Raw genomic sequence first — 14,504 nt, 5'->3', positions numbered from 1 at the left:
AAGGAATTTTTTTCCCCAATGTGCAGCTTACTCTTTGCCACATGGTTTTTTTTTGCCTTCCTCTGGATCAACATGTTAGGGCATGTTAGGTTAGGCTATGGGTTGAACTAGTAAACCAATACGTACGGCCCCTTTAAGGTGACGCTTCCCTAAATATAAATACCAAAAGAGACAAGAGCACAAATGGAAGCACCGTCACAGTATTAAAAACTAATATATTTTATTGAGGGTCAGTTGACACAAACATAGAAAAAAATTATATTTATATATAAAAATAATAGGATACCATCTTCTAGGGGACAACATACAGTCTGAGACCACAGGTGCACGGCCCTATACAATAATCATTAACTTGCTCAAAAAGACACTCGGAGTGAAAAGTAATAACTATATATAGTTCCTATCAAAGGATGTCCAATAGGTTTAGCTATATATGGTGGAGATACACCCCTTACCATGGTATGCCTGGATCAATATATGCGAGAACTATAGATGTAAAGTAAAGTGCCAAGTGCTTTAAAGAGCTCACTATTGTTGCTGCCAATAATCTAATAGAGTTATAGTGGTAGTGAAGGTAAAAGAGCTAGTAAGAGCACCGTACCCACTATCAAACTTATGATACCGGCATATAAGATGAAAGTTATACGTAACCTGCACGTGTAGTCCTGACAGCTGGGTTGAACTAGATGGACTTAAAGTCTTCCTTCAACCTTAATAACTATGTTACTATGTTTAAATTGTAAAAATGGAAAAAATGGGGTCACTTATGGGGGGGGTTCTGCTGTTCTAGCACCTCAGGGGCTCTGCCAATGTGACATGGCACTCTTAAACCAGTGCAGTAAAACCTGCACTGTAATATGGTGTTACTTCCCTTCTGAGCTTTGCACTGTGCCTCAAAAGTAGTTTTCGATCACATACGGGGTATTCGTGAACTCAGGATACATTGCACAACAAATTTTTGGGTCAATTTTCTCCTGCTACCCTTGTGAAAATACAAAATTTGGGGCTAAAACAAACATTTGTGGGATTTTTTTTTAAACTTATTTTTATTTTCATGGCTCAACGTTATAAACTTCTGTGAAGCAGCTGGGGTAACAAGGTGCTCAACAGACATCTAGATAAGTTCACTGAGGGGTCTAGTTTCCAAAATAGTATCACATGTGGGGGGTGTTTCAACTGTTTAGGCACAGCAGGGGCTATCCAAATGTGACATGGTGTCAGCTAATTATTCCAGCAATTTTACATTCAAAAAGTCAAATGGTGCCCCTTCCCTTCAGAACCCTGTCGTGCGCCCAAACAGTGGTTTTCCCTCACATACGGGGTATAGGCATGCTCAGGAGAAATTGCATAACAAATTGTATGAAGCAATTTCTCCAGTTACTTTTATGAAAATATAAAAAAAAAAAATGGGTCTAAAGGCAAATTTTTGAGAAAAAAGTTAAATCTTAATTTTTCCCTTCCACATTCCATTAATTCCTGTGAAGCACCCGAAGAGTTAATAAACTTCTTGAATGTGGTTTTAAGTACCTTGAGTGGTGCAGTTTTTAGAATGGTGTCACTTTTGGGTATTTTCTGTCATGCAGGCCCCTCAAAGTCATCTCAAATGTGAGATGGTCCCTAAAATTAGGTTTTGTAAATTTTGTTCTAAAAATGAGAAATTGCTAGTCAAATTTTAACTCTTATAACTTCATAACAAAGAAAAATGATGCTTCAAAAATTATCTATCAATTCAGTCACACTATGCAGGTATAGCATCACCCACCACACATGAATCTTTGGATTATTGTTATTCCCAGACTGAAGATAACACTCCTGTTTTTAGGGACCTTCAAATTTCTGGAAATTCTACACAAAGTTGATCCTTCATGGAATTATTTGCCTATCTTTAGTAGATACCATAAGATTATACACTACCAAATTTTTTGGATTATAAGAAGCCCAGGGTCATAAGACGCATCCCAAATTTTCAAAAAGAAAATAGGGAAAAAAAGTTAATGTGTCAAATGGGGGGTTTAACTTACAATCCGAATTCAGCTTAATGGCGGGGGAATGGGAGAGAGGCGGTGGTACGGGGTCACATGACGTGTTCAGAGGTGTGATGCGGCGGGGTGATGCTGCGAGTCTCATCCCAAGCTGAAAGAAGGGGGTGTTCCATGGTACTAAGCAGTTGTCGGCAGTGCAGGGGCTCCGCCGACATTTTGTGAAATCCTGTAGCCTCCGCTCTTCCATCTTTTCAATGCGGTGGACTCCAGAAAAATGGCTGTCTGAGGAGGCGCATACGCAGATTGATATCTCGGGAGGTGAAAACTTGATGCCGAGATCTTAATTTGAATGTGATAATCAGCCGCACTCAAGTAGTTGAAATTCATGCAAGAAGTGTTGTTTCTTTATTCATGCGTACAGACATCACCAGGTGCTTTATAACATATAGTAATTGCAGACAATAAGGTTAATGTTTCGACCAGGGGCGGTCTTTGTCAAAACCTCACTGCAAAATAAATACATAGTATAAATGTGCTATACAAATATACATGAGCATATATACAAGGAAAAAAATGAAGAAAACGTGTCAAAACAATAACTCCTAGTCAGAACATACATTGTCTTCATTTTTTTTTTTACTGGTGATGTCTGCACGCATGAATAAAGAAACAACACTTTTTGCATGAATTTCAACTACTTGAGTGCGGCTGATTTTCTCGTTGATATTTGGACTATTAGGTGTTCAGCCTGCACCAATTAATTTTGATTTACAGTGTGCACATCTTTTTTTGGAATACTGAGATCTTAATTTGAGCATCTGCCACCTCCGGCGGCCATTTTCCCCGCGTCCACCGCATTGAAACCATGGAAGTGTGGGGGCTCCAGGCTTTCACAACATGTTGACAGAGCCCCTCACACCTTCGAGAACCAGCATGGGACTCACAGCATCGCTCCACAGCGTCTCATCTCCAAACACCCCCTCCTTACAGACCAGGGCCAGCAGCATTGCCTGACTCCTGCTGCCGACAATCGCTCCGTAAGCTACATTTTGACTATAAGACATACACCCATTTCTCCCACCTTTGAGGGGATAAAAGTGTTTCTTATAGTCCGAAAAAAACAGAATTTCATAAATTACTACTTCTGCACAATAAAAATATTTAATGAAAAATATATTTTATTTTTGTGTCACCATTTAATGTCAATGTTTTATATATATATATATATATATATATATATATATATATATATATATATATATATATATATATATATATATATAAATATAAATATATATATATATATATATATATATATATATATATATATATATATATTTTTTTTTTTTTTTAACTGTGTAGGATGAGTTTTTATTTATTGCAGTCAGTTATACAGCGCCATTAATTCCACAGTGCTTACAGACACATTATCATCACTGTCTCAATTGGGGGCTCACATGCTAAATTCCCTATCAGTATGTCTTGAGTGCTGTTGGAAATCGAAGAACCGGGAGGAAATGGGTAGAGGATACAAATTTTTTGCAGATGTTTTCCTTGGTGGTATTAGAACCCAGCACTGCAAAGCAACAGTGCTAACCCCTGCGCCACTGTGCCAAGTACTCAATTTTCATTGCGGTTTTTTTTTTTTCATTTTTTTCTATGGGAGTTGGTAAAAAAAAAAATGTAGATTATTTACGGCATTAGCGGCATTGGGTTAAGTAACGTGATGATTTAATAATTTAGATGCATAAAGAAGAGGTGACAATTTTTTTGACATGATGAAGCATATTTATGCAAAACAAAGGATTTATTTTTTATATACTTTCTACTTTTTAATTTTTTAAACCTTTTTCGATCATCACATAATACACTGAAATGGTTTCTTGATGCCACCGTTAGGGAACTTAGCTGTTACAACAATCCAGTTTTGTGGAAGGGGGAGGATAGAGCATTTATAAGCAGTTGCAGTAGGATCCCAGCTGTATATAAATACTATGGACTAGTTGCTGATAATTTGAGCAGATTGTTAGTATTGTGATAATATCTGAACTACTGACAGATTTGTACTATTGCATTGCTTATTGAAAAAGGGGTTATTGACAAATCTGACTATCTTCAAGGGATTAAAATTGTTCTATCACTATAAAAAAAAAAAGATAACTTATGCTTATAGCTCAGGGGTCTAAGGGATAAGGTTTCTCCTTGAGGAGAGTGACATACTAGTTCTGACTTGTCAAGGTAAGGAGGCTTATTTGTCGTGCAATGCTCTCTGGGACATTTTATATGCAAATTGCCTCTTCAGAGTGAAAGATGACGAACTCTATATTGCCACTTGTTGGAAGTAGTGATCCTACAAATCACAATCAACCCTTTAATGAGTCTTGCAATATGACTTAGGATAAAAGCCAAACACTTAAATCTATGTTTGAGTTAAGTAAACCTGTAGGGTTTGTGGGGGACATGACAAAATGCAGCTGTATTACAGCCATGTGAAACTAGAATAATTTGCATCCACAACAATTCTGACGATGACTAAGGCTATGTGCACATTCAGGATTTTCAGTAGAAAACTCTACTGCAAATCATGATGTCTTGGCAGGAAAAACACTGCATAAAAGAGGCACATTTTTCTGTGGATTTCTCCAAACTCATTAGTATGGGTGAAATCTGTAAAAATGCTGCAAGATTGACTTGTTACATATTTGAATATGCTGCACATTTGCTAGGAGAAAATAAGCAACTGTGCATGATATTTCCGGAATAAAAATCATTTTATGGTATTAATAATTTTTCCGTTTTTGTCATTAAACTGCAAGGAAAAAAACATGAAAAAATGCAATGTGTACACACACATTTTTTATATTTTTGTACTACAAGAATTTTGGTCTTACCTTAGCAGAAGGCAGGAGCTCTGATCTCCAGGATAAATCTTCCATTTCAACACTAAAATAAATAGCACAAAATATAAGACCATACTAAAAAAATATTTTTAGTAAGCAGAAAAATGTATACTTTATTTGGAAACAAGAAATACTTTGACTACTTTGCGACATTATTTTTCCCTATTCCCTTAACCCCCTTGGCCATGTTCAAATGTTGAGTTTTTCTGCATTTTTTTGAATACTTTTTTATGCAAACTTTAAACTGTGTAACAGTACCAAAGTTTATGAGATTTCAGAAATCTCATGCACACAGCTTGTTTTTTTTTTTCCCTGAGTAGTTTGTGCAATACCAAGTTTATTTGCCAAATGTACCATATCATAGCATCATGAGAAAGTATAAAGAAATCAGCCAAGATATCAGGAAAATAATTTTGGACTTGCACAAGCCTAGCTCATCCTTGGGTACAATTTCAAGATATCGGAAGGTGCCTCGTTCATCTGCACAAGCACAAACAAGATGGGAATGTCTAGCCATCATACCGCTCAGGAAAGACGATGGGTTTCGTGTCACAGAGCTGTATGTGCCATCGCTATACACAACATTCATATTTATAGTGCTTTGGAACAAAGCACTATATTGTAATCCGATCGTGGTAAACTTCTTCTTATTCTTCTTATTATGGAGCTTGAACCCTCTAGGTTCAAGCAACATATTGTAATCCGATTTCTTATATTTATAGTGCTTTGGAACAAAGCACTATATTGTAATCCGATCGTGGATAACTTCTTATTATAGTGCTTTGGAACAAAGCACTATATTGTAATCCGATCGTGGATAACTTCTTATTATAGTGCTTTGGAACAAAGCACTATACAGTTATTCCATCGTGGATAACTTCTTATTCTTCTTATTATAGTGCTTTGGAACAAAGCACTATACTGTTATTCCATCGTGGTAAATTTCTTCTTATTATAGTGCTTTGGAACAAAGCACTATACTGTTATTCCATCGTGGTAAACTTTTTCTTATTCGCTTTTTTCCGCAATTAATGCGGCCCGAACCGCTGAACGCACAGACTCCAGTGAGGTGTCATTTCGAAGCCAACGTCCACGAGAGGTGTGCTAACTATTTTTCGTGTCAATCGGATTTGTAGTTTTGGCGCAATTTGCATTTGAAAATTGTTTTCTCCTCATTGGAAAGCATTGTCTCAATGTGTTTCAATAGGGAAATTTCAACATAGGGTATAATGGCCTGGTTTCTGAGGCAATTTCTAAAACTAACTGTCACCTGCCACCTGGCTGATTAGCTCATTGATATGCGCAGTCAGATCCAGTTACTATGCCAACGCCTACGAGCCCACTAGGAAACAGGTTTTGTCAGTCAGATAATATCAGCTACTCTCTGTTATCAGCCATTCCCCGTACTGCTGTCAGTCTATTTCTCTCTGTTATCAGCCATTCCCCTGTCCTGCTGTCAGTCTATTCTCTCTGTTATCAGCCATTCCCCGTCCTGCTGTCAGTCTATTCTCTCTGTTATCAGCCATTCCCCCATCCTGCTGTCAGTCTATTTCTCTGTTATCAGCCATTCCCCTGTCCTGCTGTCAGTCTATTTCTCTCTGATATCAGCCATTCCCCTGTCCTGCTGTCAGTCTATTCTCTATGTTATCAGCCATTCCCCTGTCCTGCTGTCAGTCTATTCTCTCTGTTATCAGCCATTCCCTTGTCCTGCTGTCAGTCTATTCTCTGTTATAAGCCATTCCCTTATCCTGCTGTCAGTCAGAGTGACCCGGCCCACCAAATCGGACCCAGAGTGACCCGGCCCACCAAATCGGACCCAGAGTGACCCGGCCCACCAAATCGGACCCAGAGTGACCCGGCCCACCAAATCGGACCCAGAGTGACCCGGCCCACCAAATCGGACCCAGAGTGACCCGGGCCACCAAATCGGACCCAGAGTGACCCGGGCCACCAAATCGGACCCAGAGTGACCCGGGCCACCAAATCGGACCCAGAGTGACCCGGGCCACCAAATCGGACCCAGAGTGACCCGGGCCACCAAATCGGACCCAGAGTGACCCGGGCCACCAAATCGGACCCAGAGTGACCCGGCCCACCAAATCGGACCCAGAGTGACCCGGGCCACCAAATCGGACCCAGAGTGACCCGGCCCACCAAATCGGACCCAGAGTGACCCGGCCCACCAAATTGGACCCAGAGTGGCCTCAACCCTGAGGGGCTACAACTACCAAACCAGCGCCTGAGGGGCACCCAAGTGTGAAAGTCTTGCAGGGGCAGCCCGGGCACCATTCCAAAGCACTATTTGTAGTTCCTTCAGGAAATACCCATCTAGTTCTTATTATTAGGCTTTATTCCGCAATTAATGCGGCCCAAACCGTAAAACGCACAGACTCCAGTGAGGTGTCATTTCGAAGCCAGCGTCCACGAGAGGTGTGCTAAGTTTTTTTTCATGTCGATCGGATTTGTAGTTTTGGCGCAATTTGCATTTGAAAATTGTTTTCCCCTCATTGGAAAGCATTGTTTCAATGCATTTATATAGGGAAATTTTCCCATACGTTTATAATGGGCTGGTTTCTGAGGCAATTTCTAAAAATAACTGCCAACTGCCAGCTGGCTGATTAGCTCATTGATATGCGCAGTCAGACACAGTTACTATGCCAACGCCTACGAACCACCAGCACACAGATTTTGTCAGATAATATCAGCTCTTAAAGTGACAGCACAGCACAATTCGAAAGCACTATCTGTAGTCTTATTGTTATTACTAGATGGTGGCCCGATTCTAACTCATCGGGTATTCTAGAATATGCATGTCCACGTAGTATATTGCACAGCCACATAGTATACAGCGCAGAGCCGCGCAGTATACAGCGCAGAGCCGCACAGTACACAGCGCAGAGCCGCGCAGTACACAGCGCAGAGCCGCGCAGGACACAGCGCAGAGCCGCACAGCACACAGCGCAGAGCCGCGCAGCACACAGCGCAGAGCCGCGCAGCACACAGCGCAGAGCCGTGCAGCACACAGCGCAGAGCCGTGCAGCACACAGGGCAGACCCGTGCAGCATACAGGGCAGAGCCGTGCAGCATACAGGGCAGAGCCGCGCAGTATAAAGTGCAGAGCCGTGCAGCATACAGCGCAGAGCCGCGCAGCACACAGGGCAGACCCGTGCAGCATACAGCGCAGAGCCCCGCAATATACAGCGCAGAGCCGCGTAGTTATACTGCCCAGTCACGTAGTATATTGCACAGCCACGTAGTATAGAGCAGCGCCACGCAGTATACAGCGCAGAGCCGCGCAGTATACAGCGCAGAGCCTCGCAGTATACAGCGCAGAGCCGCGCAGTATACAGCGCAGAGCCGCGCAGTATACAACGCAGAGTGGCGCAGTATACAGCGCAGAGCCGCGCATTATACAGCGCAGAGCCCCGCAGTATACAGCGAAGAGCCGCGCAGCATACAGCGCAGAGCCACATAGTTATACACTGTGTTCCAAATTATTATGCAGAAAGAGTTTAGGAGTGATAAGGTTAGAATTTTTTTGTTTGTCATTTAAACTCATTGATGGTGATGTGTGTCAGGGCTCTTTATATCACTCAAAGCAATTGCAGATACCTGTGCAAATTAGTTTGGCAGGTGTGTCCAAATAAAGGCAAGACTACTTAAGAAGGCTGTTCCACATTATTAAGCAGTCTGCATTTTTGGCCAAAAATGGGAAAGAAAAAAGATGTGTCGGCTGCTGAGAAGCAACACATTGTGGAGTATTTAGGTCAAGGCATGACTACAATCAACATTGCCAAGACACTTCATCGTGATCATCGCACAATCATGAAGTATGTAGCTGATTCCCAGCACACACGTGTGCGTGCTGATAAGGAAAAATTGAGGACCCTTTCCAACAGGCAATTGCGTAAGGTTAAAAGAGCAGCTGCAAAAATGCCTTGTCATAGCAGCAGACAAGTTTTTGAAGCTGCTGGTGCCTCCAACGTCCCCAGAACAACAAGATGCAGGGTCCTTCAGAGGTGCGTAAGCCATCCTGTCAACCACCTCTATCCACTGCACACAAGCAGAAACAGCTCCAGTTGGCCAAACAATACATGAAGACTGACTTCCAAACTGTTTTGTTCACCGATGAGTGCCGTGCAACGCTCGATGGTCCAGATGGATGGAGTGGAGGCTGGCTGGTTGATGGACACCCCATAAAAACACAGCTAAGGCGCCAACAAGGAGGAGGTAGAGTAATGTTTTGGGCTGGAATCATGGGGAGAGAGATTGTTGGCCCCTTTATGATCCCTGAAGGGGTAAAGATGAACTCCATAATCTATGTGGAGTTTCTAAAAACACTTCCTGCCGTGGTTCAAGAGGAAGAACCATGCTTTCCGCAGCAAGATCATTTTCATGCATGATAATGCACCGTCTTATGCTGCAAAAAACACAACTGCATCTCTGGCTGCTATGGGCATAAAAGAGGACAAACTTATGGTGTGGCCACCATCTTCCCCTGACCTCAACCCCTTTGAGAACCTCTGGAGCATCATCAAAAGGAGTGTCTATGATGGCGGGAGGCAGTTCACATCTAAGCAACAGCTCTGGGAGGGGATTCTGTCCACATGCAAAACAATTGAAGCAGAAACCATCCAAAAACTGACAAATTCAATGGACGAGAGTGTTCAGAAGCTTCTTTCGAACAAGGGGTCCTATGTGCAAATGTAACATCACCTAGAATAAAGTTTTCACTTGAAAACTGTTTGATTTCATTTTTAATAAGCTGATAATGCTTATTTCTTCACAATTGACCATTTTTTTGTTCAAAATAGAATAAAAAAGGTTGAAAACACTGCTGTGCATAATAATTTGGAACATGCATTTTGAGTGTTTATTTTTTTTAAAAAGATACTGTTTTCATAGGCAGTTTGTTCCAAAACATTGCAATTATACTAGAATAGTAGATGACTGGAAAATAACAATGACTGCAATTCAGATAGGTAATTTAGAGAAAATATGAGGAAATATTATTTGCATAATAATTTGGAACACAGTGTACTGCCCAGTCACGTAGTATATTGCACAGCCACGTAGTATACAGCGCAGCGCCGCGCAGTATGCAGCGTAGAGCCGTGCAGTATGCAGCGCAGAGCCCCGCAGTATGCAGCGCAGAGCCCCGCAGTATGCAGCGCAGAGCCACGCAGTATGCAGCGCAGAGCCACGCAGTATGCAGCGCAGAGCCACGCAGTATGCAGCGCAGAGCCGCCCAGTATGCAGCGCAGAGCCGCCCAGTATACAGCGCAGAGCCGCCCAGTATACAGCGCAGAGCTGCCCAGTATACAGCGCAGAGCCGCCCAGTATACAGCGCAGAGCCGCCCAGTATACAGCGCAGAGCCGCCCAGTATACAGCGCAGAGCCGCCCAGTATACAGCGCAGAGCCGCCCAGTATACAGCGCAGAGCCGCCCAGTATACAGCGCAGAGCTGCGCAGTATACAGCGCAGAGCCCCGCAGTATACAGCGCAGAGCCCCGCAGTATACAGAGCAGAGCCCCGCAGTATACAGCACAGAGCCCCGCAGTATACAGCGCAGAGCCCCACAGTATACAGCGCAGAGCCCCGCAGTATACAGCGCAGAGCCCCGCAGTATACAGCGCAGAGCCGCACAGTATACAGCGCAGTGGCCCCACCCACCAAATCGGCCACGGAGGTGCCCCGCTCACCAAATCGGACCGAGTAACCCCGCCCACCAAATTGGCCCCTAAGGGGCCCCACCCACCAAATCGGACCCAGAGTGACCCCACCCACCAAATCGGACCCAGAGTGACCCCGCCCACCAAATCGGACCCAGAGTGACCCCGCCCACCAAATCGGTCCCTGAGGAACCCCGCCTACCAAATCGGACACAGAGGGGCCCCGCCCACCAAATTGGCCCCTGAGGGGCCCCGCCCACCAAATCGGACACAGAGTGGCCCCGCCCACCAAATCGGACACAGAGTGGCGCCGCCCGCCAAATCGGACCCGGAGTGACGCCGCCTGCCAAATCGGACCCAGAGTGGCGCCGCCCGCCAAATCGGACCCAGAGTGGTGCCGCCCGCCAAATCGGACCCAGAGTGGCTACAACTACCAAACCAGCGCCTGAGGGGCTGTGTGAAAGTCTTGCTGGGGCAACCCGTGCACCATTCCAAAGCACTATCTGTAGTTCCTTCAGGAAATACCCATCTAGTTTCTCATTATTATTCTTCTCCGCGTTTTCCGCAATTAATGCGGAACGAACCGCTTGGCGCAGAGACCCCGTTCAGGTGGCGTTTCGAAAGCCTCGGTGGGGACAGGTGTGCTATGACTTTTATAGTCGATCCGATATGTAGTTTTTAAAAAAAATCACATTTAAAACAAAAAAAAATTCCCATAGGAAATAATGGCAAACTTTCCATTACCCCCAACTTGACCTTCCAAAGATGGCAGCTATGCAAATGTACGGTGTCCATTTTAGGACATGATCATTTATCAAAGTCAAACATCAGAATAAAGTGACTATGACACCCTCTTGTCCCTGTGTGAAAAGTAATTGCCCCTCCGGCCCCGTGTGTGAAAAGTAAGTGCCCCCCGGCCCCGTGTGGAAAAGTAAGTGTGCCCCCGGCCCCGTGTGCAAAAGTAGGTGCGCCCCCGGCTCAGTGTGCAAAAGTAAGTGTGCCCCCGGCCCCGTGTGCATAAGTAAGTGTGCCCCTGGCCCCGTGTGCAAAAGTAAGTGTGCCTCCGGCCCCGTGTGCAAAAGTGCGCCCCCAGCCCCGTGTGCAAAAGTAAGTGCGCCCCGGCCCCGTGTGCAAAAGTAAGTGCACCCCCGGCCACGTGTGCAAAAGTAAGTGCGCCCCCGGCCCCGTGTGCAAAAGTAAGTGTGCCCCCGGCCCCGTGTGCAAAAGTAAGTGCGCCCCCGGCCCCGGGTGCAAAAGTAAGTGTGCCCCCGGCCCCGTGTGCAAAAGTAAGTGTGTCCCCGGCCCCGTGTGCAAAAGTAAGTGTGCCCCCGGCCCCGTGTGCAAAAGTAAGTGCGCCCCCGGCCCCGTGTGCAAAAGTAAGTGTGCCCCCGGCCCCATGTGCAAAAGTAAGTGCGCCCCCGGCCCGGTGTGCAAAAGTAAGTGCGCCCCCGGCCCCGTGTGCAAAAGTAAGTGCGCCCCCGGCCCCGTGTGCAAAGTAAATGTGCCCCGATCCCGGGTGTGGAAAAGTAAGTGCCCCCCCTGGTCCCGTGTGTGAAAAGTGCTGCTGTAAAGCTGGCAGCGCTGTTCAAGCACCATGTATTTCCTTCAGGAAATGCCCATTTAGTTCTTATTATAGTGCTTTGGAACAAAGCACTATACTGTTATTCCATTGTGGTTAACTTCTTATTATTTTTCAGTCCGCAGTTAATGCGGCCCGAACCGCTTCACTCACAGACTCCAGTGAGGTGTCATTTCGAAGCCAGCGTCCACAAGAGGTGTGCTAAGTATTTTTCGTGTCGATCGGATTTGTAATTTTGGCGCAATTTGCGTTTGAAAAAAGTGTTTCAATGTATTTCAATAGGGAAATTTTCCCAAACGTTTATAATGGGCCTGATTTCTGAGGCAATTTCTAAAAATAACTGCCACCTGGCTGATTAGCTCATTGATATGCGCAGTCAGACTCAGTTACTATGCCAACGCCTGCGAACTGTACCAAGACACAGTTTTGCCAGATAATATCAACTCTTAAAGTGATCTGCCCACCAAATCGGATCCCGAGGTGCACAGCCCGCCAAATCGGACCCAGGGTGGCGCTGCCCGCCAAGTCGGACCCAGGGTGGCGGCGCCCGCCAAATCGGACCCAGGGTGGCGGCGCCCACCAAATCGGACCCAGGGTGGCGGCGCCCACCAAATCGGACCCAGGGTGGCGCCGCCCGCCAAATCGGACCCAGAGTGGCGCCGCCCGCCAAATCGGACCCAGAGTGGCGCCGCCCGCCAAATCGGACCCAGAGTGGCGCCGCCCGCCAAATCGGACCCAGAGTGACCCGGCCCACCAAATCGGACCCAGAGTGACCCGGCCCACCAAATCGGACCCAGAGTGACCCGGCCCACCAAATCGGACCCAGAGTGACCCGGCCCACCAAATCGGACCCAGAGTGACCCGGCCCACCAAATCGGAACCCAGAGTGACCCGGCCCACCAAATCGGACCCAGAGTGACCCGGCCCACCAAATCGGAACCCAGAGTGACCCGGCCCACCAAATCGGACCCAGAGTGACCCGGCCCACCAAATCGGACCCAGAGTGACCCGGGCCACCAAATCGGACCCGGAGTGACCCCGCCCACCAAATCGGACCCAGAGGTGCCCCGCCCACCAAATCAGACCCAGAGGTGCCCCGCCCACCAAATCGGACCCAGAGGTGCCCTGCCCACCAAATCGGACCCAGAGGTGCCCCGCCCATCAAATCGGTCCCAGAGTGACCCCGCCCACCAAATCGGACCCAGAGTGACCCCGCCCACCAAATCGGACCCAGAGTAACCCTGCCCACCAAATCGGACCCAGAGTGACCCCGCCCACCAAATCGGACCCCAAGTGGCTCCGCCCACTAAATCGGACAGAGTGACCCCGCCCACCTAATTGGTCCCTGAGGTGCCCCGTCCACCAAATTGGACCCAGAGTGACCCCGCCCACCAAATCGGTCCCAGAGTGACCCCGCCCACCAATTCGGTCCCAGAGTGACCCCGCCCACCAAATTGGACCCAGAGTGACCCCGCCCACCAAATCGGACCCCGAGTGACCCCATCCACCAAGTCGGTCCCTGAGGTGCCCCGCCCACCAAATCGGTCCCTGAGGTGCCCCGCCCACCAAATTGGTCCCTGAGGTGCCCCGCCCACCAAATCGGACCCAGAGTGGCCTCAACCCTGAGGGGCTACAACTACCAAACCAGCGCCTGAGGGGCACCCAAGTGTGAAAGTCTTGCAGGGGCAGCCCGGGCACCATTCCAAAGCACTATATGTAGTTCCTTCAGGAAATACCCATCTAGTCTATATTTACTTTCTTACAGCCGACACCTGATACACTGCTGTAAAGCTGGCAGTGCTGTTCAAGCACCATGTATTTCCTTCAGGAAATGCCCATCTAGTTATAGTGCTTTGGAACAAAGCACTATATTGTAATCCGATCGTGGATAACTTCTTCTTCTTATTATTATTATTATTATTATTAGGCTTGTTTCCGCAATTAATGCGGCCCGAACCGCTAAACACACAGACTCCAGTGAGGTGTCATTTTGAAGCCAGCGTCCACGAGAGGTGTGCTAAGAATTTTTTGTGTCGATCGGATTTGTAGTTTTGGCACAATTTGCGTTTGAAAATTGTTGTCCCCCCATTGGAAAGCATTGTTCAATGCATTTCAATAGGGAAATTTCCTCATAGGGTATAATGGCCTGATTTCTGAGGCAATTTCAAAATAACTGCCAACTGCCACCTGGCTGATTAGCTCATTGATATGTGCAGTCAGACCCAGTTACTATGCCAACGCCTACGAACTGTACATGACTACACCAAGACACAGTTTTGGCAGATAATATCAGCTCTTCAAGTGACCCGCCCACCAAATCGGACCCTGAGGGGCCCCGCCCACCAAATCGGACCCTGAGGGGCCCCGCCCA

At 46.3% G+C, this 14,504-nt stretch overlaps 1 protein-coding gene across 1 annotated transcript in view; it reads right to left on the bottom strand.

Annotated features, from left to right (window-relative positions):
* PGAP1 (post-GPI attachment to proteins inositol deacylase 1) overlaps positions 1-14,504 on the bottom strand; it is a 1,745,445-nt gene that overhangs the window by 1,006,003 nt on the left and 724,938 nt on the right. Inside the window, exon 12 of the mRNA XM_077275621.1 lies at positions 4,874-4,925. Coding sequence (XP_077131736.1) covers positions 4,874-4,925 — 52 coding nt within the window. The remainder of the gene's footprint in view (positions 1-4,873; positions 4,926-14,504) is intronic.

Source organism: Ranitomeya variabilis, chromosome 7, assembly GCF_051348905.1.
Source record: "Ranitomeya variabilis isolate aRanVar5 chromosome 7, aRanVar5.hap1, whole genome shotgun sequence".
Lineage (NCBI taxonomy): Eukaryota > Metazoa > Chordata > Amphibia > Anura > Dendrobatidae > Ranitomeya > Ranitomeya variabilis.
Note: the sequence above shows the minus strand (reverse complement) of the source record. Positions and strands in the feature narration are given on the sequence as shown.